The 27,743-nt window shown below is 46.5% G+C and overlaps 1 protein-coding gene and 1 long non-coding RNA gene across 2 annotated transcripts; one reads left to right on the forward strand and one right to left on the reverse strand.

Annotated features, from left to right (window-relative positions):
• Nucleotides 1-254: 254 nt before the first annotated feature.
• Nucleotides 255-21,321, reverse strand: LOC143217002 (uncharacterized). The gene is made up of 5 exons (XR_013010699.1): nt 18,196-21,321; nt 17,853-17,952; nt 6,275-17,106; nt 5,245-5,460; nt 255-383 (listed from the first exon to the last, which is right to left on the reverse strand). It is a non-coding gene; the product is annotated as an uncharacterized LOC143217002 (long non-coding RNA).
• Nucleotides 21,322-25,539: 4,218 nt separating this feature from the next.
• Nucleotides 25,540-27,328, forward strand: Jhamt (juvenile hormone acid methyltransferase). The gene is made up of 5 exons (XM_076440650.1): nt 25,540-25,926; nt 25,986-26,157; nt 26,289-26,421; nt 26,817-26,964; nt 27,033-27,328. Exons 1-5 carry the CDS (start codon nt 25,740-25,742, stop codon nt 27,230-27,232), a joined length of 840 nt encoding a protein of 279 aa, XP_076296765.1. The 5' UTR covers nt 25,540-25,739; the 3' UTR covers nt 27,233-27,328.
• Nucleotides 27,329-27,743: the final 415 nt, after the last annotated feature.

Below are 27,743 nucleotides of genomic sequence, written 5' to 3' on the forward strand. Positions count from 1 at the left end.
GTGTGCAACGTCTGTACGAGACATTCGACACCTCGGCCAAACCGTAGCCGACAATACCGAAGATACGCGACTTGGCGGTAAACTTAGCTCGGGCGAAGGCTTCCGGATAAGCAGGCCAACTTGAGCCTCGGAAGGAGGCGCATGATTAATTAATTAGCCCGGGCTAGTTAGGATGCCGGGGGTTCACGTGTAGGTGTGCCTTCATTCTGTCTCTCTCTCTCTCTCTCTCTCTCTCTCTCGCGCGCGCTCTCTTGCCTTGCTTCCACGTTTGCCGAACTGGAACCCGGATCGATGATCGCGTTGCCATCGATGTCCGGAATTTTATCAGTGACAGGAATAGCCACTCCATCTGCTGATTAAGTCAGTCTTCTTTAGCAAGAATCCTGAAAACCATATTTAGTTGAAAACCAGTTCTTAGTACAATCTATAAAGTGAATCCAATTTCATTAGGATCCACCAGCTGAGAAAATGTTACAATAATCATGGTTGCGATAAACTTTGTCTTTTCTATTCTTGTATTATGAAACAAGTTGTTCCGATCTTGTGTGATTTTACGGGCATAAGCAGATTTTCTTCCGCAAACGTTTCCGCGCGAACAAGGCCGGACAAAAGCGCGGGAAAACTTGGAGAGCAAACCGTGGTGGGGGTTCTTCTTCTTTCCCGGGGGGTGATTCAACCCCCTTGCCACTCGCGGCAACAAAGAGCCAACCAGGTATCGGACCAGTCTTAATTTAAAGTTGAAATTAATTTCTCGCGGGCCTGGCTGCCCGCCACCCCGCCCGCGCTTTTACGTTTGCTGCTTCTTGGCCCGCGTTATGGCCGCCCCTGGGGGTGGATCTTGCTCACAATTAAATCTTATTCGCCGTATCTCGCCGGAAAAAATAATTGGAAGACGGTGAACTAGATAGTTCGCTTAAAATCAAATTAGAGGTACTATTCTTCTACTGTTATTCCTGTTTCATCCCCCTTTGAAGATTTTTGTGAAGATGTTGAAGATCCTCAAGAGACTGAAGAAATTCAAATATAACGCAAACCAAGTATAAACCTCCTATCACTGCTCAACAACATCTCTTGCATTTAACTGCAACAACTTCCCACATCTCTTAGTTCCCAATCAACCTCGACCGTTTTCATCCGTTTAACCCACCCCCAGTGCCCCAATAAGTATTTATACCTTCCAGCAATTAGAGCGTTGATTGAGCTGGTAATTTTTCCGGGAAGGGAATCCTTCGTTCCGAGGGAAAAAACAAATTCGATACGGTATGTAATTGATTAGCGAAGGCGGACTGATTAAAAGGAATCCCCGGTGGTTCGGGTGCCCCGAGTAGTCTCAAAAATATTTACAGCGGGAATCGCGCGAGCAGGGCGAACGACGACGGTTAAATGAAGAGAGTCAAAGGAACTCGACATAATTAAATCGCGATAATGATGCAAAGAATATCGCCGGGGTTCTCCACCCTTGGAAAGCGCGAGAGAGAGAACGAGAGGAACCGAACCCTTCGGCCGACCGCTCGGCCCGACTTTGGTTCGCTGATTATTTTGTCGAGTGCTTTGATATTCAAGAAACAAGGAGGTCGAGCGCGCGAGCTTCCCGTAATTATCGGCCGCCCGTAAGACGTCTTCTGGCCTTACGATTTCTTTTTCAGTCTGCGACCACCACCACGCAACTCTGTTCGCGCTCCTACACAAATTATTTTATTCAGTCAAGAAATTGTAAAATGCTGCAACAAACAGCACCATTTCATTTTTAATCCCTTCAGCGAGCTATATGTGGTTTCTATCGATATTTTGCTGAAGCCTTACTCTACGTTTTATATTTTATTGCATCCTGTGTTTTCTTGTGATTCCTGGAGGACATCTACAATATCTACAATATATTTAATATATATTGTTTTCATTCTCAGTGCGCTCAACATCAATGTCTTTCATTTTAAGAGGATGTATAGCTGGTAGTCGCCTTCAGACTTTTACTAAATAAAGAACCGTTAACAGGCAATGGATCGACTTGCAAGCGAGTCCCCTAACGTCCCAGTGTCTTTGCAAAGCTTCCAGGATTCGCGCGAGCATCGAACAGGAAACGCATTGGCTCGGAAGCGGCCATACGGCGGCGTGCCAACTATGAGCGAAGGAAAATCACCGTAAAGGGGCGGCTGCGCGTCGATTAAGTATCAGACGAGCGAGAAACGATTTCCATTCGATTTCCCGAAGAAGTTAGGCGCTAAATGTCTGTACGAAAGGGACGTAACCGAGAGCCGGCAGGGAGCGACAGAGACAATGGGGTTTGGCATCGAACAAGCGAGCATGTGAGCGAGAGAGAGAGAGAGACAGGGAGCGAGAGAAAGCACAAAACCCCATGCATACAAATGGTATGCTAACAAGATACATTTGTCTATGGTGGTGTGTGGCGTTAGTAGGTGCCTCGTGTTGTCGAGGAAGGTAACTGGTGGTGGTGTGGAACCTCCCCCACTCGTGAACGTGCCCCTGTACTACCCCCGGAACCTTTCTTCCTCCCCCGTAAGCAGATTTATAGATCGATTATAGACTTCGCTTATGATTGGAACCATTTGCATGATGTAGGTATATACAGTCGGCAGCCTCTTTCTTCTATGACCTCCCCACGTTCCGCCACCCCTTCGCTTCACCACCCTCTCTCTCTCTCTGTTTCGCTCTCTTTCTCCCTCTCTCTCTCTCTTCAGCTCGTCCGCTCTCCCGACCATCATGAATCATCCGCGCCAACTGCTCTCTTATGGTTTCACGCGATAAACGTTTGATGCGCGGTGAGCGATGCGTGTAACGCGGTTCTTTGCATATTCCACGTTTCACTAGCCGGCTGCCGACGATATTTGACAACGAGCCACCCTTCCTAGAGACCTCCTTCCACGCCGGGCCACCTTGGAGAGCCTTTGAACGAGCGCTGCTTCCGATCAGTCCTCTCTATTCGAGAAAAAGAGATTTTCAGCTGGATTATTGCGGTCTAACTTCTACCGCTATACACTTTAAAAAAGAAGAACGTTTAAAAAAGAATGTATACCATTTCCTGAATACTCTATTTTTAATTTAATGGAGTCGATCGATTCGTCAACTGAGCAGCTCGCAGAGCTAACTGATCGGTGAAGAATCCTGCAGCCCGAAGGATGCGGATTCGATAGACACCGGCGTAAGAAGGGCTGCCGTCGAGAGGGGCCGCAAGACAAAACCTAACTCCCCGAGCGCCTTCGTCCCCGCGCTCTTGATTGATTAACTTCTTTTTTCGCCCGCGGCGAACGAAACGTAATTATAATTTTTATTCATTACCGAGGGGCAGCTCTAGCTTCCTCTCTCCTCGTCGCCGTCGTCGTCGACGACGACCGAGGAGTCGTCAAGCCTCGTTTCGTTTGATTTCTCATTTAGAAGTCGCTCGCTTGCGGTTTCGAGATACGATTCTTTTCAGAGGCTCTCGCCAACGGTGATCAATATTCATTTACAGCGCGGAGGGCGCCCTCGGGGATTAAGTGTCGACGGGACACGCTAATCAGTGGTCGAAGAGGTGGAGGACTGGTGGAGAATCGTGTCGAGGAGTGCTCAGAACTTTCTGATTCGCGATAGAATCGTTTCATGAGAATTGGGAGACTCTCTCGTCTGTTCTTCATCGTTGCCTGGAATATTATTCCATTAGTATATTATAATATATAATACGAGGAATTAAAAGCAGCTAGCTGTTCTAACCGTACTACAATGGACAGACGAAAAGAGAAGGGGGCCTATAATTTTGTTTAGGTATGAAAGAGAACTAGGTTAAAAATGTTAAATGATTCCCAATGCTCCCGTCATCCCGTGCTCGAATCTTTCCAGGCGAGTGCACCTCGATCGCCATTCAGCCAGCGCTCGTCGCCTTTTTCCCGGCAGTTTTTCCCCGACTGTGCTCTTATCTCCCGCGAACTCTCGGCGTTCATTTATCTTGTAATTAGTTCCGATCGTCTTGCCGTGAGCAACGAAACAGCCTTTGATCCGCCATCCATCTTGCAAATACGCGAACTTAATTTTACCATTACGAGACTCGCGAACGACACGAGCCTGGTCAGGGGTTGATCAATATTATTCAGGTATACTAAAAATTCCACAAGATTAGAAAAGTGAAAAGAAGAACAATTCGATACGTTGAGCCAAGTGTTAAACAACGTACAGAAGTATGGAAAGTTAAAGGCTCCGACTGTCGTCCGAGGCCAGTGAGCCGGAAGATCGCGAGCGAAACACTTGGAAACGATTTTGCGGGGCCGCGCCTCTGGCGACGATTCGAGGACGATGATTCCACTCGACGCGGGCAATAACTTTAAACCGAATCGAACCCCCGAGACATCCGGGAGTGGCTTATTTGCATACCGACCTGAAAATCCCGCACCCTCTGTCATTCGAAGTCACCCGGCCCCGACATAAGGTGGCCTCGTGGCCTAAACCCACCCCGCCGAAAAACTCGTCTCGGAGAAAGCCACGGGAGGAGCGTAAAAATACAAGCAGCGTTCCCCTCTCTTTCTCTTTCCTATTCTTCGCGATCGTTTAGCACTTTGGCGTAATTTTTTCCACCCCTCCAGCCCACCCCCTCCTTTCTGGATGGTATTTGCATAGGCCCGCGGCCCCCTCGAAGACGACCTCCGCAGGGCGAAGCCGCGATAAAAATCGATGCCGCCTCTAATCGAACCAAAACACTCGACGCTCATTATTTTTGTACTCGGTGGAGAATGGGGAGAAAGTCCTGTTCGGCTGCGACTCCTGCGGGATGCGGAAAAGAACACGCGTTGTTTTAACGAAACGATATCAACGATAGGGGGTGGAAGCTTCGGTACCTGTAGGAAAGAGAGAAAAGATGGATCAGATAACCGGGAAAACGTGTACTAAGATTCTTTCGGGGTGTGCGAGGGGTTGCTTGTTTTAAACCTGGCTTGTCCTGTGTGGGTGTGATGTTGTATTTTACTTAACTTCTCCTTGCTTTAGGAAATTAAATGTGTTTTACTGAGAAATGAATACTGGGCCTAATCACGAGTAAAGCTGTAGATTCTACAATAATCTTGCAAAAGATAGGACCAGGATGCAATTTTGCCGAAGCACTCATGTCAAAGGTAAAATAAGTTCAGCCAATAAATTCAGCCAGAGAGAAGAAGCTAGTAAATTCAGCCGGGGGCTAGTCCCCGAATATATCGCGGATCGAACCCTGAAAAGAGGAAGCATGAGTCTGGTAGAGAGTGCGTATCCTACCAGAAGCGCGAGTACCTGTAAGTCAAGGTAATGCGAGACCTCGATCCTCCTCCGCGAAGCCGTAAGAGCCGCGCACAGCGAAAGAACCTACAATCGATGGTCCATCCGGGGGCTGGCGTGGTTTACTGCGACCATTACTTCGAGGATAACACCGTGGAATAAAAAATCTTTATGTCTCTCCGTGGGTCCTCTTCGTGGCTCCGGATTCGACCAACAGTCTTCGATCCGCACCTGAAATAATTCCGAACTAATTAGTTCAAGCCCCTAGCAAATCGTTTAGTTGCCTACCTCTTATTAGGTGTACGAATAAGTTCGGTGCCTTTATATTCAATTGTGATTGCATTTCAAATGAAAATTTTCTCCCGCCACTTTTGTGTTTTAAAGCATCAACCTTACCCTACTAAACGCACTACATAAATTTACGCTAATCGGTACATAACCTCAAAAAACAATGCACATTGGACACTGTATTCTTTTTGCATTTGAGTCAAAGAAAAATGCTACGAAAATTATTTGCTCCGCGTTAGGTGAAAATGCTGTAACCTATAAAACATGCAAGAAGTGGTTCCAAAGGTTTCATAGTGGAAATTTTTATCTCGTTGATGGATAACGCAGTGGAATGCCGAAAGAAGTGCAGGACGAGGAATTAGAGCAATTATTGAATGAAAATCCTTGTCAAACACAACAGAAACTTGCTGAGGAACTTGATGTAACTCAACAAGCAATTTCCGTTCGTTTGAAGCAGCTTGGAAGCTTCGAGACGTAACGTGTATTCTTTTGTTTATGAATAAAGATCAAAAGTATGTTCAAAAGGCACCAAACTTATTTGTACACCTAATATAATTAGACTGCGGATCTTTATGCGAAACAAAAAATGTTTGCATTGATTGCAGGACACAGTAGTCAAATAAAAATTGCATTCTTCGTTTAATTATTCTATTAAGCTAAAACTAATACATTGATGCCCTTAAATATTTTATTTAAGTGGATTGTATAATAAATTTACTGGATTGTATAATAGAAAAATGAACGCAAAGAGAACTACCTCCAGCTGAATAAACGTTCGGTGCTCATAATTAAGTATGTTGTTACATAAAATTAGTGGATAATTACGCATAACACTCTCTCTTTCAACTATTCGAATATGTACTAATGACAATTGTCGAAGACTCCGCGGCAAGCGCCACAGTCGTTTCCGGTGGCGCCATCTCCCGGGTACCGACAAGAACTATGATCACCTTCCCCGATGGTATAGCAACTACAAGAACACCGCGAAACTCGCACGCGAAATTACTAAAACTTCAGGAGACAGTAAATTGAACGAAATTCCGGCTGTATTGTCGACACCGCGTCGACAAGCTTGTCGCGCGAAAAACCGATCAACTTTGTTTCCTGTCGCATGCCCGAACACTTCTATCGGTTACCTGGTTCGAAATATCGGGATCTGTTCCCGTGCACCATTGCGGATGCATTTTCTGACGAACTTACACGTCTTCCCTTTTCCATTAATAAACCATCACCTTCTGCGAATTCATATAAGTATATTCATATACAACTCAGGCCTAAGCGAGACCTGATCCCTGAGGAAATAATTTAACAAATTACAATATCTGGGTACACAGACGTGGGATACAAGAATAAATCTTGGCTCAAAGGTTCCAGAGAAATTAAGGGGTGGTTCAGAAGTGTCTATCATCTTTTTTCAGTAGTCTGCAAATTCGTTTAAAACAGTTGAACAAGCTGGAATATGGGCAATTGCAAAGATACACTCTTGTTTCAAAGTTTGTAGTGAAATCAGGGGGTGGTTTAAGAGATATTACCCTTTTGGGTAATCCTCAAACTAGTTTCAGACAATTTAACAAGACGAGAGTTAAGCAATTGTAAAGATACCCTCTCGTTTCAAAGATTCTGACAAAATTGGGGGTCGATGTCCAGAAGGATGGAGATCCAGATGATAAATGGACCCTTATCGAGCTGCCTACTAACAATCTCGACTCTTGATCCCTAGATCCGATGTCGTCTAGGTACCTGGAAAACAAACAAAAGCAAGTTCAGTAATAAAAACTCGTCCACCTTGTTCCACAGGGGGTGGTTTTATCAGAGACTACTTGAAGGTCCACTGCAGGCCAAATTGTGAAATCAAAACCCCTAGAGTGTCAACATCCCATAGAACAAAATCTGAAGCATTCCCTGGATCCGTAGGGTAGCTGTCCGTCAAGGGTTGAAGATCCATACACCTCTGGATCCTTGTTAAGCATGATGGCAACGAAGTCACCCAGGGGATCGATTCAAGCTGCAGGACCGAAGGCGATTCCGTCGGGGCCGGGCCGACCACGTTCCTCGCATGCAGGAGATCAAACCTGAGGGTGGCGGTGGTGGTGGTAGGATTGAAACACGGCTCTTTCACGCTTGCCACCGCGCCTTCCTTTCAAAGAATAAAGCGAAGTGGAGCGAGTTTCGCGCGCCCGCGTCCGGCTCTGTTTACCGTCGTCCCCGGAAAAACGTTGGAGAACCGCGGGCTCCACCGCGAGAAAGAAAAAGCGAGAAAAGACGAAGAGGAGGAAACACGTTCGAAGAACCTGGCATACGAAGAGAGAGAGAAAGAGAGAGCAGGGTGAAGAAAGGGGCGGTAAGAGGGGGTGGAGGCGTAGGTGGAGGTAAAATGACGAAGCCGCCCGGAGGATGAAGAGGAAGAGGCCGCGCGCGAGTAGAAGAGAGGTCTGAGGCGGAGGCAAGACTCGAGGTAGGTTGGGTGTTGCAGACTACGAGAGGGTAGCACTGGAGGGTAGCAGGGGTGTTGCGGGTGTCTGGTCGGGGGTGGTGGTGGTGGTGGTGGTGGTGGTGCAAAGGCAGACGCCTTCCCCGGTTTCATTAACCCCACGCATTCATAATCTCGAGTGTGTGTTGGACGTGCGAATATAGATTGAGATGGGAATGAGACCGTTTTGTCTGGCGGATACTCGAGGCGCGAGAGGCGGCAACGGCGGCCACGAGTGGCCCCGGTTTGTGTCTGAAAAAGGGGTGAATATCTGAAAGAGGAACTATAACCGGTTAGGTTCGCCGCGGCCTGTTTGGCGGGTAAATAGGCAGCCGATTGGTCTTCGAACCCCCGGAACTCACGGCGGACTCTTTCCTCGAGTACTGTGGGGATCTACTCGACGCCTATCCCCGACGATCTAAGCGAATTTTCCAGATCGGATATGCGCCTAATCGACGGAGAGGATGAATCTCCGAGAGCCCTCGAACTACAGATCCAAGGATAACGCGTTGCCTACATCCTACCTCTCTCTCTCTCTCTCTCTCCTTCACTCTTTCGCTCACTTTCTCTCTCGCTCTCTTGAACAATTTACCAGGGTCGGCTGTCTCGTGTCTGCCGATTAAAAGGAAAACAACATCGTCGTCTGGATACGGCTCGAGGGTGGTACGGAAGATTCGTGATCCTCCGGGGGATGGGCAACACGGGAAACGAAATTTCGAAATTGTCGGCAACTGGAGCGTGAAGTGCACCGCGCCGCCGCACTGTGGGACGAAACAACTTGACGGCGATCAAAAATCTGTATAGAATATTTCCATAACGTTTTGTTTCTCTGCCGTCGAGCTGGAGGGAGAATAACGGCAGGAATACGGCTACTATCACGTTACATACAGAGAAACGTAACTTGACAGCAATGAAACGAGACAGCGAGAGTTTACTTCAAGAGAAACTTGAAGAAACTCGAAGAGGACGGACATTGCTTCAGGAGACTTGAATTCGACTATTATTTATTCAACAAAAGAGATCAGCTGACGAAAAGACCTGGTTTCAACGTTTCAGCGACATTAAAATTCTCCAAACCCACCAATTTTGCAGGAACGGGCCACGATGCACCCGTACGAGAAAGCGAGCGTTTCTCTCCGCGAGCGAGAGCTGTTCTCCGCGGAAACCGGGGGTGGTGCTGGTAGTCCCGAGAACAATCGAACAGACGAGACGAAGAGATACCGGCCCCCGGGGGTGGAGAGGATCGAACGAGCTGCGCGCACCGTAAACCGGAAAAGCTGCCGGGGCAGGAACGAATGGGTCGGAAGGAGAAAGAGAGGAATCCACCGGGGGACCAGGTGGATAGAAGAAAACCGAAGACCCTCCTCCGCCCCTCGTCCGTCGAGTTCGCTCTCCTCGACGCTAGTTGCATTTGCCATTGGTGGCTCTGGCTTTGCGATACACACCTACGGTTGGGTTGGAAGAAGAAGAAGAAGAAGGAAGAAGGAGGACGGGGAGGTTGATGGAGGAGCACGAAGGGGTGGGAATCGAGACAGAACGGAAACCGAAAGAGAAACGCTGGAGAACACACCTGGAGGAACGGGAGAAGAACGAGCTGGGAGGACGACGAGCCGACGATCCTCTTCTAGAGAAGAGAAGAGAATGGAAGAGATGACGACGGTTAGAACGGGAATGAGTGGAAAGGGGTTGCGCGGCGCGCGGGCGAATGTCGGCAGGTGGGCAAGAGGGTGAGAGAGTCGACGAGAGACGACGGAGGAACAGGGTAGGGGGTGGAGAGAGAGTGAGAGGGAGAGGGGGAGAGAGAATGCACGGGTAAGAGAGGGACTGACGGCTTGGGGTGTGCTGTATGTAGCCGGGTCGATTCAGCCCCGGGCACTCGACTCCAAGCTACCTCTATCTGCTGTATTCCCTCTATTCTCTCACTCCCCGCAACCATCGCCACGGTGTTACCTACCGATCGTACCTCCCTTGACTCTCTTTCTCTCGCTCTCTCGCGCGTACCTCTCTCGGTCCCTCTTTGCCCTCCGCCATCCACTACCTCGTCCTCCTACTACTACTCCTGTTTCTCCTCTTTCCTCGTCCTCCGCCTCTGCACTCTACAAACGGCCGCCTTTCCAGCCGTCCACCCTCCTGCGGTTCTGCCACTAGGTCCCGATACAACTTCCACAACGACTACTACTCGCGTGTCCCGGCTCCTAGCGTTGCTACCAACCCTGGTTCCGCGAGAGGACTATGGTTGTTCGGGGACGAGAGTTAAGAATTCACTTTGCGATAGCTGGAGATATTGCGTCTGCCTCCGGGGTTGGTTTTTCGGATCTCGGATTCGCTGGGTTTCGGTCTTGGAGACACTTAGGCCAACTATGATTGCATCCATCCAAATCTCAATTTTTGCAAACTCTTCTGTATGGCACGCGGAGGCGAACAAGAAAAATGATTGAAATAAACGATACAAGCTCTCTTTGCTTTATCCTACTTTTCCAAAAGAAGACACCTGAAGTATAGTCGTAATTGGACTGCGGATTGTATACGTTCGTGACGAAAATTAGTAGAAGAAACACGAAACAGCAGATACATTCGAAGAATTTAGAAGTGTCATTACATTATGTTCGATCGGGCCATCGAAAACCTAGCCCATAGCTTCTACGAGACCCAAAAGTCCTGAAGACAGAGACAAAGAGCATCGTCGAGTACCTCCAGAAGCCTGGATCTCAAAGAGGGCTGGAAAGGGATTGAAGCAGGGTAGTGTACGTGTCCTGAGCGTTCCGACAGCGGAAACGGCAAGCAATGGCAGTCGACGTCAGTCGTCGGAATCAGGCGGTACCAAAGTCGGCCCCTTGACTATCGTATCGCTGGGTAGTCGTTCACCTAGGGGCGGGTTCTCCAAGCGGGTCCTGTCGCGGCCACCCCCGCACTCGGGGGTTATTTGTACGCAGACGTAGAGACCAGGTGGCCCTCGTCCGCGCATTGGTTTCTACGTCTGTGCCGTTTGTCTGTCCGTTTGATGACGTCAGTTACGAGGCTCCACCCAAGGTGGTGGTGGATGTGTCCAGAGAGAGAGAACGAGAGGGTTGGTGGTGCTACACACCTCTCTGCTGTTCCGGGCAACAGAGGGAACAGAGGGAAAGAGAGAAACACAGAGAGAGGGTGGTAGCCGTGTCGGCAGAGAGTGGTAGCGACGCTGGCGTCGCGGCGGTAGCGAAGGTGGTGGTGGGCGACGACGGGGGTTGTGGTGGTGGTCGAACACGGTGGAAGCTAGATCCTGGAAAGGCGCTTGCGCGAAACCGCCGCCGGATCGTTTATTTGTATCTGTCATTGCCAGCTAAGGGGTAAGAGGAGGGAGAGACCTCTCTCAAGATCTCCCCCTTCCATTTATTCCTCTTATTCCGCCTTCTCCGTCTTTTCCGCCTTTTCACCCCGTTCCACCGCCACCCGCCGCCTCTATCACCCCCCGTCACCCTCCTCCTACAATCTCCTCTTTTACTCCTTCGTGTTCTCTTCTCTCCCTTGCTGCTGCTGCTGCTGCTACTACTTCTCCTCGCTCTTCAACCCCCTCGACAACCCCTGCAAGCTGCAAAGCACGTACGCCGCGACGCCATCGCTTCTACAGAGTGGTCGCGGCGGCTACCGGGCAAACTAATTTATTTCTCGCTATTATGGAATGTTTACCGTTTTCCGTCCGTTCGGTACCCACCGCCGCGCAGCCCCCTCGGAAATACGGAGGGATGCAATGCTGTATATAAAATTGGAACCACCCCCAACGGACGTCGAGACGCTAACGATGTTTAATCGGAGGTCTTCCAGCATGATGCTTAAAAGTCTAGCTTGCAGAATAAGATTGCATTCTTTGAACTTTCATTATGAAGTTTGACAGACAGCGACCGGGGAACAATTTTAAAATTGGAACTACTCCCGCAAACGTTTTCGTAGAGACGGTTGTTGCTTGGGAAGTTGTTGCAGCAGATCTGAAATATTTAAAAAATGTTACTTCTGATGTTTAAAATAATTTTATAAAATTATTGACTGTCCCTTGTACCTTCACGACTGCTACAGCATTGCCAGTATTAAGAAGAGTACCAAAATGGCAGCCTCAGAATCGAATAGGTCACACAAGCTGTTAATTTCTCCCGATGAAGAGATTGGTTTAAGATGAGCACTGCCTCATAGCCACCTAATTGTTCAAGACCTCGAGAAGCCGATCCCCAAGTGCCCAGGATTTAGTTACTGGGTCGTCGATCGCACAGGCCACGGCTGGGGGAGGAAGTAAGCGTAATCCTTGGCGCTTTTTTATCGGCGATGCCCGATAAGAGCTCGGTACCCTTCCGTTGGAAAGGTCGCCGTTGGAACTTCTTTCCGGGGCTTCGCTTTTAAGTGGCGCCGAATAGAAAACTCCCGGCCGATCCTGCGGTCCAGACTAAAGGGTTTTAACCCGCGCTTGCCCTCTCTCCCGTTTTCCTTTCTCCTGTTAGAGGAACGTCGGGGCGAGAAAGATTAAAAGAGAAACTGGGGGGAGGATAGGAAAAAAAAGAGTACGTCAGTAGCAGTAGTAGTAGTAGGAGGAGGAGGAGGAGGTGTAAAGAAGAAAAAGGAGAAGGGTTTCGAGGGTGCGATAGACGCGAGCAAGTCGAAAGTGTGCTGCGAACTTGCACAAGCTCCGGCGAAAGAAAAATACCGGCGGGAACCGCGTAATTTGAAATTCGATTAAGCCGAGTCGGCTTTGCCAACGGGGGTAAATAGCGTTGTAGAAGGGGTGAAAAGTCGATTTGAGATCGCTCGTTTTGATTCTCTTGCTTCTCTTTTTCTTTTCCGTTCGCGTCACTGGATTTTTATAAAGACGTCTCAACGACGAGATTATCGCGCGGCTGTACGTTGTGCGAGTCTTTGTATATGTGCATGCGTGTACCGGGCGCGAAAAATCAACGTGCCAAACCCCCACCCTGTGGAGCCAGCAGCAACGACACGAAGAGAAAGAGAGAGAGAGAGACAGAGAGCGCTTTGATGAAACCAATTAGCTCGTTTTTAACGACGCGCCGTACGAGCCCTCCGGTTTATAGGAGCCCGAGCAAAATGTCAACCCCAAACTGCTCTCGATTCCCCGTTGGCCTGGGGGCCGCGTACAGGTGTTACGCTAACCTTGACTTATAAAAATAAACGGCCCACGCGATCCACCGTAACGGACGTTTTTAATCGGGCCACCCCTAATCCTGCCCAATAAAAGACCGACCATCGAACCATGGTCTCCACCCTGCCTGGTAATACTGAATTCAAGAACCCCGGAGCTTATAGAAATTCTTTTATCGTCGACGTTTAACTCTTTCGACACCGATGTTACAACCCCTTTGCCTTTGGGGGTCGGTGTTTAGCGATTATTGTGCGGTAGAGACGATTATTGTCGGAGGTCTCGACTTGCTCTTCGGGGTGAGTAATTGCTGCGGATCCTCCTGCGGAATAAAAACGATCTGTATTAATCAGAAGAAACGGAAGCCAGACGAAAGTGTCGTTCTTTCTTTAATCATTTCGATAAAATGCAACTTGAATCAACCCTTCGCATCCACCATATAAAAAAACAATGAAAAACTAAGAAGAAGAACTTAGAGATTTAGGAAGATCCTCGCAACATTTAACAACCCCGCCTAAATATTTCAAAATCAACGGGTCTAGAGGAAATCAACCCTCTCCCCCGGTTCTAAAAACGAAGCAGAAGAACGGATTAGACGAGACAGCACGCGAAATGAAAGAAAGAGGGAAAAATCGCGTTGAAGATAGCGTCGAGAGAGGAACGGTGTGCAGTAGTATAGGTGGAAGGCAGATTGCAGGGCGGAGGGAAAAGAGAGCTAGTAGGAGTAGGAAGAGGAGTAAGAGGAGAGGAAGAGTAGGAGGAGAGTTTAAGTGCTACCGAGTGTCTACCTCCTTGTGGGATCGAAGCCAGGACTCTCACTCCGACTCTGTCTGCGTCTCTTTCTCGGATCGAAGCAAGGCGTCCCTCCCTCTTCCTCCTCCTCCTGGTCCTCACCCTGATTCCCCTGTCCCCCGTTTGTGTCCCCGTCCTCGTTTTCCTCCCGGTTTCCCTCTCGACCTCTCTCCGGGACGCACAGACGTCCGTACACAGACAAAGACCACTCCGAGAGGGAGAAACCTCTCTCCTCCCTCGCAAATACACAGATAGAGGGAAACGGGGAGAGGAAATCTCCGTTCCCTTCGTCTCTCTTCTACGAACTGCGATCCTCTGCTCTCCTCTCGGCCCTCCCTTTCATCCTCTCTCTCTCTCTCTCACCCTCCCTCTCGTTCATCTCTTTCTCCGCCGTTGGTTCCGGCGTCGCTCTCTCCGGGCTCTCACTCTCACTCGCTTTCTCCATGTACGTTTCATTCGGGGCGTAACCAACCCCTCTTGAATCCGCATCGCGGCGCCGACAGTCGGCATTCGTCGTGTGCCATTGGCCCCGACGACACCCCAGAACCCAATGGAAAGCGCAAATACCGGAGCCCGACTTCCGGTCCGCGAAACGAATTCGCGAAACCAACGATCGCGCAGGACTCTCTGTCCCACTCGGAACCAACGATCATCCCGAAACGCGGTTTATTGCCACCCCCTGGAGAACCCGGAGCCCTCTCTCTTCCTCCCTATACTCCTCTCTCTTTTCCATTTATATCCCTCTCCCCGTGCCTCTCTCACTGTTCCCATCTTTCTCTCTCTGTTCCCGTATCTTTCCGTTTGCCGTCTCTTTTCCTTTTGCCACACCTGTTCGCAGTCGCAGTCGAATTCCAGAAACTCGACGATTGGTCGTCCAATAGTGGATCCACCCCCGCGTTCGCGTCTTCCATGAAGGAACGCGTTCTTTGAGCACTGCCTGCCTTCCGAGGCGTCGGCGAGGAGGAGGAGCGAGAATGCGCTGACAATTGCATCTGCATCGTTGCTCGGAGACCGGGGCCGTGTTCTCGTTCGCCATTCGCCCAGCGAGACAGAAGAATCCGCCGGGTAATCTTATTCGACCCGGCTCGTAACGACGACGACGTGATTCATGCGCCCCGGAAACGCGAATTTATGCAGTGCCCCGAGACCCGCCTCGAAAACGCATACCAGAAATCTTGCGAAGTTTCGCGACTCCGAACCTTCGTTAACCTGCGGACACCGGACCATTCTACTCGCTATACAATTCAATGATGTTTTGGAATTTTTTAAAACACATATTCGAAGGTACTTTCCTCGGAAACATGTTAATCTGTCGTTTAATCAATTCGCCAGGAACTGAGTAACTGAATGACGATTTTGTAAAGGGAATCCTTATGCGAAATAAAAATCCTCTAACGAATGCATAAGTAGAAGTCAATCAAGCCTAGCACGCAAGGTAGCCAGTCATTAAATGCGCCGAGGGAGTCTGTGAAAAACGGCGCAGTAGTATGAGCACGCTATAATCAGACGCCAGACCGTTTCGGTGTACGGGACCGGCCAGTAGACGATTAGGTTCAAGACAAGCGACAGGGGTGCTAAAGGATTACCACAGAAGGACCAACACACACGTCTTTCACGTCACATATCAAAAGCTCCCCCTAAAAATCGCATGAAAACAGTTCCCTAAACGCTTTCCGGGCGAAGAGAAAAAGAAAGGAGTTTGCCGTGCTGGTTACTTAGCCGGAGAGGATCTTTTTTCACGCGGGGAATAGGTGCACCGAAAGATGCCGGAGGTGTTGAATGCGATTGCGTTCCCTATCGATCCCGAAACAGAGTCTTCTTAAAGAGATGTAGCACTATCTTCCTCCGCGATACAACGCGATACACTCGCCTTAAAGACTAGAAACTGGCTGCTCCAACTGGAGAACTAGACTCTCGAAAAATTCTACTTTTACCCCTAATATATTGTTCAATCCTGACGTCTCAGAGACACTGGGAATTTTATGATCTTTGAATAAATGATGCGAGCTGAACGCTGCGAATTCTACGACAGTCTTTTAAGAGGTTACTGCACCCTCCGAGGGTGGAAATGAGAGTCTCACTAAATTTTTTTACGGGAAATGAAGTATTCTAAAGGATAGTCTGTTTCGGTAAAATCGTACGCTTCTTAAGTACAATTTTGTTCACCTATGTCGAGCCGTGGGAAATAGAGAAAATGGCGTCGTTTGGTGTCAATGATCCTCTTGATAATCCCTAAAAAGTAGAAATTGATTAGACTCTCCATATTGTAAGGTACCTGGAGGGTTAAACTAAGCAGAAGAGACTCAGTTTTCGAATAAAAATGCTCGACGATAAAACCGAAGGTTCGCCCCCTGAATTCGTCTCCAACCCCGAAATTGTTCCTCGGACAAGGATTCGTGAATAAAAGGTGGGGCAGAGAGTGTCGAAAGAATATCCCGCGGCTATAATTCTTTCTTGATTCTCTCGTTCGGCTGGTCGCGAATTCTTGCGGAGAAACAGGGTGCCGCGGGACGAGCCACGGTATTGAATAATACCAGAGGCGGCCGGCTCCAGCGAGAGAACCATCCATTTAAAATGTCTCCCTTAAATCTCCAACACCACCGGCAACCACCACACCATCACCGCCGCCGCCGCCACCATCTCCGACCTCTACAGAGAGGCAGAGAGAAAGAGAGAAGGTAAAAAGAGAGAAATAGAGAGAGAGAGAGAGAGAGAGAGGGAGAGAGGTAGCGACTTTCAGTAGTCGCCTCCAACCTCACCCGACCTCCTCGAACCTCCTCCCGTGACCTCCCTCGCGCTCTGCCACCGGTTTCTTCCACCCCTCACTTTTATATCCGCCTAAATCCATCCATTTTAAATGACGGATATTTTCTCCGAGCGACTGTATGGATTTTCATACTTTCCCGCTGAACCGGAGCCCGTGCATACACCGCCGCGCCACGCCGGCCCGCGTCCGTTTAATATTTTCCACCAACCAAGGGGTTGCTCGTACGGATGGGGTGGAGTGTGGCACAGGTAGACCTCCGTTTGAGCAAATCGGTGCAAGCAATTCACTGGTACCTTCTCTATTCTTTTAAATGTTGTCTGCCAGAGATCTCCAATATTCCGATCACAGGATTATTTGTCTTCACTTAAGGGATATTCTGGTTCTTCGTCTTCAAAAAATCCATTTTTCTTTTCTTGAGTCAACCCATTTGCCTCAAAACATACTCTAAAAAATATATACATAACTCATGTAGTTTAAATTATTTTTGCTTGAAATAAATCACACATACATTTCAAATACTAATAAATAGATTGCGGATCTTTATGCATTCATGGCTTCTGAAAATTTTCAAAACAGGGTAGAATATAAAATTCGACAGAATTTAGTACAATTCTCATTTACTTCAGATCTGCAGAGGTGACTACCACTGGAAATAAGATTCTATCTTATTCCACTTTCCTAAAATTCGTCTACAGAAATTGAAAATTCCATAAACATCCGCAGTCTACTAATAAAAGTGGGTTAAAAATCCCAATGCAAAAGGTTCAACAAGTCGAGTCTAACTCCGCACAACACCGCAAGCGATTAAAAATGCAAATTGAACGTATCATTTCATTCCTAATCAAGCAACGACCAAGCTGATAGTTCCATGAGCAATTTCGTCAGAGTTCTTTTTTTAAGAATGATTCATATTCCGGCGACGGAATTTTTGAAGAAACCAGGGAGGAAGAGGGGTCACCGATGAATCGAAAGGTCTCGGTCGCGGACAATGTGCCACCGGGAACGACAACAACGACTACGACAATGGGCAAGGATGAAAGAACGGTCGTCGCCAGTCAAAGGAGAATAAGAGCATAAGAAATGCTGGTGAGGTCGTGGTGGGTGCGATATAGTTAGACTATGGAAAATAGGCATTATACTCCCCCTCGTTCGTGTTTTGACTATCGTTCGGAATTGGTAACTATGTTTACCTCTAGGTCGATGTTTTGGTACTCTTGACGCGGAGATCGAGAAAACGATGGTCCTCCTTTTACTGATGTCTTCGGGACTTGGAGACTTATTTCTTGGTGTCTGAAAATATCAAATTTAGAATTAGATTTAAAAAGTCTTCAAGCAACATCATCTTTCCCAATAAAATAAAATTGTCTGACATTCTATAAACCTAGAGGAGTATTCAAGAATTGTTTGGAACTTTCCTGATGCCCAGAAAAGCTAAAAAAAATTGTACAGACCACCCAAGTACGCAGACTACGTCAATAATGAAGTTGCAGGTGAAGACTTAATTACACCCCATGATTAGCTAATAATCCTCACCAACTCCTATCTTAATTTGAAGATACAGCTTGAAGAAATTATCTCCGGCAATCTGGAGGAAAATGGAGTGCTGTTAAGGGGCCGAATTGGAAGTCGAAGGTGTCCAGACGGCGATCGCGGAGTTCATCGTGCGAGAGCATGATTCCATCAGGCAGCTCTTGCCGAAGATAGAGAGACGGAGGCTCTCGCTCTCCCGGCTGGTGTGTAGGAAAGGTCAGCGTGTAACCCGCAATAATTACAAGTCCGGTACATTATGCACGGTCGGCCGAATGCGGAAGGAACGTCAGGTCTCCGGCGTCGAGGCTCCTTTGGGCCGAGCTCTGCGCGAAGGGGACGCCGCCTTCTTCCATTAATCTCGCGGCAATCGAAATTAGCATAATTGACGGAGCGGAGAATAGCGGCCTGTTCGACTCCGAAACGCCATCTCGTATAATCTCTCCATATATCTCACTCAGTGTTTTCCGATAAAGCACGCATCCGCGGACGAGGACCATCGAACCCACCGCCGATCCTACTTTACGGCCCAGACGACGCTCCTGCCTCAAGAATACCTTCAAACAATCCCTTGACAATCAGTCGAAACCCTTTGGAAATCTTCCTGAAGAGTCCTGGATTTTTCAGTGCGCCCTTCAAGTAGAGAAAAGAGCTCATAGCTATTTCGTTGCGCCTGTGAAACATTGTTCTTAAGATTCTTCAGCAAGCCTCGTGTGCTATTCGGTTCAACGAGCTCGAAAAATGAACATCTATCTTTAAATACACCCTCCCCACTACGGATAAACAAATTAATATAATTCTAACATCGTACACTCGCGGAACAACCAAACGGAAGATCGGAATCTCGTTCAACGGAGGCTTCTTTCCGCCAATTCAATTTCGAAGATGGAATTCAATGAAAAATCCACGAGGGTAAACAAATTGCCCGGCACGCTAGGTACTAATCGATGTTGTTAATCGTCGGCCGGCGCGTTCAATTAATATTTATGTGTCATCGTGCGAGGCATCCACGTGCAGTGTCATCGTGCATTCTCTTTCCGCGTGACCGACGCATCTGCCACGCGTGCTCCGTTATTTTTATAAAATCCACGCCCTTTCGCGCCGCGGACCGTGATTAAGTCAATTAAACTGGAGCGCGATAATTCCGAAGTATTTTTCCCTGGACGATCCGGATCCAGAGATCCTCGAGAATCGGCTGATATCCACGACTATACCGTGTACCCTTCGAGCCGAGCTTATCTACCGTTCGCCACGTATTTGCGTTTCGGACCTGTATTTACGTATGCGCGGACACACGTTTCGACCCTCTACGAACCGGTCGATATGGGGGCCACTTTCTTAATCAAACAGGTCGATCGGGATCGCCTGTTGTCGTGTACTCTGCCTAAGTTCTTCTAGGGAATGGATTTTCTTAGGCTGTCGCTATTATGGTCTGCTAGGACGATTATTTCTGGCAAGAGAACTGACTAGGAAGTCTCATAATAGCGCAGGGAATTTTCGTATTCGATCTTCAGACTCGCTTCGATCGTCCCTGATTACTGGATGGCGAGTTTTATGCATTCGTGACGACTGGACTGCGGATCTTTATGCACTTATAGCAACATTGAGTAGATGAAATTCAAAATTGTAGGAAAATTTACGACGCAAAATAACATTGTACATGGTTTCTATTTTTAGCAATCAATGCAAACAATTCTTATCTAGCATAAACATTCGCAGTTCAGTAACGATCACGTGTTGATGAGATTTAAAACAGTACAAGAATAAAAGTAGAATTTAGTCGCAGTATGTAGTACGCATGTTACTTAGAATATATCGTGTCGTAATAATTCTAATAAAACTAATGAAGAGACGAAGCAATCTTCGAAGCAATCTTTGGAGCTTCCACGTTCATTTCCAATGACCGATCCTGTGTAGAAAAGCTCCGCGAAGGTTGTTGTTCGTTTTCCCGCACGGTTCACCAAAGGTCCTCTTTCTGAAAGAGATTGAAACGTGTTTCATTGATGAAACGAGATGCGTAGGTGTCGCAATGGTTCTAGTTTCCGGTGTTTTCGCGACCACGGAAGCACCGAGCTGGAGTCATGATTTCGTGTGCGCTATTTCGCGTCAGAATGCAACGATCGCGGGACAAAGAGGGGGACAAAGAGAGAGAGAGAGAGAGAGAGAGAGAGAGAGAGAGAGAGAGAGAGAGAGAGAGAGAGAGAGAGAGAGAGAGAGGGAGGGAAATTGTCGGTCGAAGAAAGGAGAGAATAATGCCGTAGCATGGCGGAAGATGGTCGCCGGGGAGGATAGTGGGGCGGTTTGGCGGTGGAGAAGGAAGATGGATGCGAAACTCGCGAGGCAATGATAGATAGAGAACGCCTCTGCCTCTCGCGACCTCTCGCACCTTTTCTTCGGGAGGATCTTCTATCAGTGCCGGCCACTGCTTCTCCGTTACCCATGATTCCTCGGCGCCCTTAACCCTTCAGCTACCACGGAGAATGATCTCCCAGAGAACTATCGCGCACAGACGCAATTTTTCAGAGGAGAAACACGATTTCAATGAGATTTTTCTTCCAGTTTCTCTGTAAATATTCTTCCAAGTCTTCAGCCCAATTTCGGCTGTCTCAGTCATGAACATTTGGCTGCTACTAGATACTTCTTCTTCTAGAAACATCATGCGTCCTGGACAGTGACAATCTGCCCCCTGACAGAAGGTAAGTCTTCAACCAAATCCGTTCTAAAAATTATAAATATACATTAGACAATATTTTCAGTGCGTTACCCATGATTCCTCGGCGCCCTTAACCCTTCAGCTACCAGGCAGAATGATCTCCCAGAGAACTATCGCGCACAGACGCAATTTTTCAGAGGAGAAACACGATTTCAATGAGATTTTTCTTCCAGTTTCTCTGTAAATATTCTTCCAAGTCTTCAGCCCAATTTCGGCTGTCTCAGTCATGAACATTTGGCTGCTACTAGATACTTCTTCTTCTTCTAGAAACATCATGCGTCCTGAACAGTGACAATCTGCCCCCTGACAGAAGGTAAGTCGTCAACCAAGTCAGTTCTAAAAATTATAAATATACATTAGACAATATTTTCAGGGCCAACTGCGAACCAAAAGAAGCAAAGTATCGCGAGGTACCTTGGTTTCTAAATTTCAACGATGACTCGCCGATCCGTAAGCTGTCAGACGACCAGCAAAAAGTCATCGCGAAGGGATTGGAGGTTCACGGTTGAACGAATCGCATCCGAAGCGTCGTTCGCATCCATCTTGGAGGGAGCTTCGCGAGGCAGACGCGTGCCGGGGCCCTGGTATTCGCGAAATCGTCCCTGGGCCTCGAGGAACCACTACTTTTTCTCTGTGTCCCGTTGCTTCGGCTAAAACCCTTGTATCGAATGAACGCCTGATAGAAAGAGAGAGAGAGAGAGAGAGAGAAAGCCGGGGGCTTTGATAAATGACTGACGCGGGAAAAAATCCGCGTCGATACGTCTTGCTCGAGAAGACGCGCGTGGAACGAGCTGGGGGCGGAGAACGATCTAGGAAATGTTCTCTGGGACCTCGCGCGAATTAGCTATTTATTTTTATTTTGCAAATTGATGTACAACCTTTCGCCGGTTGCACAAACTCGCGGTATCGTGAGGTACAGCTCGAGGTGTTTGTTCATCGTTACTTTCTTATAAAATAGTTATAAGAGTGTCAGTCGAGGACTTACTGTGTATCACAAAAATGATCTAGTAGTCCGAGGCCCTCCTCTTGAACAACATTTTTTTTGCGGACCCCATCCCAAACCTAGTCATTTTACGTCGTTCTTGAGACTTAATTTCTGGCTCAATAATCTAATAGGCATTACGTTATAATAAATACAGTCAAACCTGTTTTTGTGCGGTCTTTTTCCATGCGATTTTTTTTTGTGCAATGTTTTTATGTGGTATATGATTATCAGATTAGATTAGCAGGATATCTCGGAAGACGTTGCCGTTATCAAAAAAATTTTCCTACAAAAGTTGTTTGGTATGACGGGCTACATTACGTAATATTAATTGTTTTCTTGTGGGTGGAATGGTGAAGGACATTCCAAGGCCATCTTGATTTTTTTTAATGGAATGTCCTATTTTTTATACCATACATCGATAGAGTATCAAATTCTGAGTATAAAACTGTTGACCTTCATATGTCCTAAACCTAAATACGCTTTTCAGGGGTAGAAAGCACCCTCAACCTAGATCCAGAGTTGTACAGTTCAGTTGATGGCGTCCTTGAAATCGACCTTGAGGTCGATTTTCAAGGTCAATTAAATTTGGAAATAATAAGCCGGACTTGCCGGATCAGTAATTTTATGCGATGACTCTAAATCTGTCTTCAGAATTTATTTGTAGCGTTATTTTCCCAAAAAAGAAAAAAATCAGACGTTATGGGAAAATAGGCTCAAATTTATAGAAAAAATATGAAGGAGAAAAAAGTTTTGTAAGTAACTTCAGAATAGAAGTAAAGATAAGAAAACATAAAATGTCACTCTAATTGTAAATTGAACATTACACATTCATGCTATATTAGAGAAATTTTAATTTTTTAAATATTTTTATTGCTCTACTCTGAAGCTATCCACAATACCTTCGACTCTTTATTTTGTATTAGGATTTCATTCGGACATATGATCAATTATTATTTTTCCCGCTGTCTATTATTCGAATGGTTTATTTCAATAATACAAAGAAGTGTATTCATTACACGACGTGTTCCAAGAAATCACAAGAGTCCCGTTTGTTTCTTTTTGTCCATAAACGAGAAAAGTGATGTACTTCTTTGATCGCATGACACTAATATGAATCGGGTTCACGAAGTCACAATTCTCAGCATTTGCCGACTGAGGTATGTTTATAAACATACGTGTATCTTATCACCAGGAAACTATTCATACTCGGAAATATTTGAATGCATTATTTTGAGCAATAATATTTAAGACGCAGCAATATTTCAGACGCAGTTTTTCTACTTTCTTGAAAATGATCTGAATGAAGATCGAAACGTTGAAAGTTCCAAACTAACGTGCAAATTTTGCTTTTTTCCTATAAACTGATCGAACCGTTGCGCCGAGAACATTTGAATATTATACATTTCATTATCTTGCGATCGATATTTCAAACAACATTTAATAATATTTAAAATTGCAATTGATAATAAAGACAAAGTCCAAATATGTTCACAATATTCTTAAAATAACATACTATTTTAAAAAATTACTGTAATAAATAAAATATTTTATTTTCAAAAATTACTGCATCAAATAAAATATTTTATATTTTCAAAGTTGTACAGACACTGTAAAAAATAAATGGGACTATTTACTATTTACTATTTAAAATACTATTTTCCCCAGCTGTGACGTGGACCCCCAGGGGGTTTAAGAACCTCTGATCTCTTGTCCGACCTTGTCTCATCTTCCACAATGTAAAAATTCGAATGGGACTATTAAAGTTCCGAATGCAAACATAGAAAACCGGTATCATGTAAAATGTAAAGGTTGAACGACACTTTTGTAGCAGGCGAGTGTCCGACCGTGTCCAGAGGGCATTCGCATAAGGGGGCAAGGGTGTCCGGCAACGAGGGCTTTTAATAGTGCGAGGAATAGAATGTTTGCGGCCCGACAGGCTGACGGTTCAATTTCCTAACAATACCTTAACGACGAGCCGCGTAGGAGCGGCGAACGCGACGTGCAGGTAAATATTTGACGAGTGCGTGGACTTCTCGTCGAAACGACGGCTGTAAGGAACGGCTCAAGATGAATTATATCGCACAGCTAGTAGACGATCTACGAAGACTAAGCTACACGTCCACGGTTAGGGTTCGATGTTCGGGAACACGTTCGTTTCTTGTACAAACGGTGCGACAGGTGAGCGTCGAGTTAGACGCTGTTGAATACCTTCGTGAGCGGACAAACTCGAACCGGAAAAGCTGTGGGCGTCGAACGAACTATAGTTGTACAACTTTCTCATCCCCCCCATGAAAGTTCGAACACTCTAGCCCATGGATTCAGGTCGTTGTACACCTGATTGCAACAATTTATTCCAGAAATGTATTAATAAATAAAAATGTGAGAGGAGCAGAGTTCGATCGATGTGAGAATGTTGAGCTGGTTTTGCGGGAACGCTTTTGTCCAACATCTCAGACTCCGCAGCTATTCAAATCAGTTTTTTATACTCCTTTACCTTTCAACTTGCTGGGGTATACCTCCTACGCTGACCTGACCAGTTTTTTTCCAGGTTTAATCCTGTTGTCCTAGGTCAGAATCTTTTCGTGAGCTCTGAAATTTATGCTTAGACCCCTGCGGCTCTTTGTGTGCATTCTAATGCTTTTTATTTGGTCCTACGGTCCTTTCTAAAGCCTCTATCATTTTTTTAACTGGCCCTGCAATCTTTTCTACGGCCTCTAGCATCTTCTAATGGGTCCTACAATCTTTTCTACAGTCTCCATAATTGTTTAATAGGTCCCACAATTCGTTCCTGCAGTCCCTATAATTTTTCAACAGGTTTTACCATTTTCTGCAGGCTGCTATAATTATTTAACAAGGTCCACAATTTTTTACAGGTTCTACAATACTCTCTACAGCCTTTAGAACGATTCTCGATGCTCTACCAACTTTCGAGACACTTAAAATTCCGATGTGGTTCGTTTTTCAAAATCGGGACACTGTTAAATCCAAAACTCTCAGTCCTGAATACCCTTTCGAACTGCGATAAACGATACCATGATTCGCGTGGCAGCTTCGGGAATACCATCGAGTAGATCTTGTCTGTGCAGCAATGAATTCAGCTAGACCCACCGATGTATTCCAAAGCAGTCATCGAACCCGTAAAACCTTTGACAACGTCGTCCCCGGTTCTCGAAGGGCTCGAAACAGGAAAACGGAATTAAAATGCACGATCGAACTCTGTCCAGGGTTCCCCTAACACCGATGGCGTTAGCGTGACTACAAAGCAGTCATTGAAGCCCCTCCCCCCCTCCCTAAAACCTTCGACGATCCCTAGGACACGTCGTAAAGGGCCGGTTCGTTGGACACACATAATCGGAATCTAAATGCGCCCCGTTTTAAGTCCTGACGCATCCCGTGATCCTCTACTTCGTGTGTGGAGGGGTCGTCGAACCTACGTACCTGGCCACGGTCAAGATTTTGGACATTGAGCCTCCACGAAACAGGCTCGAGAGATTAGGAAGCGGGGGTGGAGGAGAGGGAGAGAAAGAGTACAGGAAACGATGAAGACATGGACGAAGAACACTAAGAGAAAAAGAAGAATGAAACACGGTCGGATGGGGGAGAAACGGTGTGGGAGCCGGAAAGTTGTTTGTACGAGTCGCCGAATATAAATACGAAACCCCGGGCTAAAAGTCACCAGTGGTAGAAGCGGCGGTACGTTAGACCAGTCGCCGGGTGTTCGAGTACTTTCTCAAGTTCGTGCGCGGGTAGATAAAGTCAAAGAAATTAACTCTGCCGACCGATTTTGTTATTACACAAACAACTAGATTTACAATAATTCTGCCGCAAACAGTATAGACAAAAGTGTTCAACATGCACAAGGCCGAAGAATACGTGAAATCAAGCAAGTTCCAGTACATGGACGCGCTTGATGTGATCGAGGAATTTGAAAAAGAGATCTCCGAGATGAAGGGCAAGTGTATAGACATTGGTTGTGGACCTGGAAACGTCACCAGGACACTGCTTCTACCGAGACTAGCACCGGAAGTTGAGTTAGTTGGTAAGAAACTCGTTCGGTGAAATTTTCCCCAATAGTTCCTTGATTTTCGGAAATTCCAGGAGCAGACATATCGATAGATATGATCAAGTATGCGAAGGATAAGTGTAGCGACGAGAAGAGGCTGTCGTTCATCTGTTTGGATGCCGAGACTGAAAATTTGCCCAACGAATTAGTGGAGCAATTCAGCAATGCGTTTTCTTTCTTCTGTCTTCACTGGTGCGAGAAACCGTGGTACGTTTTCGCGATATTTCGTGCGAGATTAAATTAGTAGGAATGCGGGGAAGAAATAGTTCAGTGTAGGAGAGTATTAACGCCAGAGGTTTACGCAGCACTGTTTAAATGATTTAACTGTGATTATCTAGGAGGAGCTATAAGAATATTTGGAAGATGCTGCGTCCTGGAGGCACCGCTTTGACCATGTTCCTGGGGCACAACAACGGCTTCGACGTCTACAAGAGCATGCAGGATAATCCACGGTACCGACCATACATGCAGGTGAAAATTGATTTTGAATAACTAAAGTTGAATGAACAGTTCACTGGATTTTTTACGACACACACGAGTCACACATACACTTTCTGAATTATTTCAAGTCCAAAATCATGAAACAGCGCTTTCAGATTCTTGGAATACGTCCGTCAGTATTTTATATACTATTTTTGTCACTAATTATTGATAACCGAATTGATTACAGTCGCATGACTTACGTAACAGATAAAAAATGGATAACAGAACCAATGACCTGTTTACTGTTTTTCCGTGCTGAGAGCAGCTTTATCATTCGCATAAAGAAAAATTCGAACCATCTGGTTCTCTTCCGTCAAGAAGACGTCTGGAATAGCACTAGCTTTGAAATCTCGAACTCACCGATATGTAATTGTGTTTCGCAGGATGTGGACCGTTACGTGCCGTACTATCACAGCTGCGAGGACCCAAGGTCGTCCTTGAGAAAAGCACTGGAGGACATAGGATTCGAGGTTCTACACTGCAGCAAACGGCAAAGGAGCTTCGTTTACCAGAACCTTCAGTCTCTAAAGAGTAAGGGAAAAAGGAAAATCAAACGAATTGAACAGAGATTGAGAGGAATAACACATGAATTATTATAGAGCACATGACAGCGGTGAACCCATTCCGGGATCGTCTCCCAGAGGATCTTCGAGACGAGTTTATGAACGACATAGCTCGAGGAATGATGGAACGAAAGATTATCTTCCAGCAGCAGGACGACTGCTCTGACAGGGAGTTTAAAATCTTGGACATATACGATATTTTGGTCGCTTATGTCCGGAAACCTTTCAACACGTGAGAACCGCGTCTGAAATTCTTGTTATGCTTCGCTAGAACGCACGAACATGTCTTTTTGTTAATAAAAATGTACAAAATAAATCATTCTTTTCTAATAGACTGCGAATCATTATGCATGTTTACGAAACCTTTCTACTTTATTTCGATTTATTAAACTCGTCATGTAATCCACGCTGCGTCGAAGTAACAATACCGTGCCAAAAAACAAGCGCCGAGTTTGGGTTTTTTCAGCGCTATCGTCGAAATCAGCTGTCGAGCTCGGCACCAACACATCAACACCGAACACTGGTTTCGAGTGTCGTGTTTACTGCGTGGGCCATCCTTCAAATATTCACTATGTCAAACCCGTTACCTATTTTCATTTCTTTACCTCGCGGAATCGTTAGGACGTTGCCAAGGTGTGCTAACGATCATACGGTGCCGTTTGTCCTCACCCATTTTCAAATTTCCTTCTCCTAAAGCCTTTTCTACCCAGTGGCCCATGGCAATGAAAATCAGCCGAATCGTAACGA

The sequence above is a fragment of the Lasioglossum baleicum genome, chromosome 16 (genome assembly GCF_051020765.1).
Source record: "Lasioglossum baleicum chromosome 16, iyLasBale1, whole genome shotgun sequence".
Classification (NCBI taxonomy): Eukaryota; Metazoa; Arthropoda; class Insecta; order Hymenoptera; family Halictidae; genus Lasioglossum; species Lasioglossum baleicum.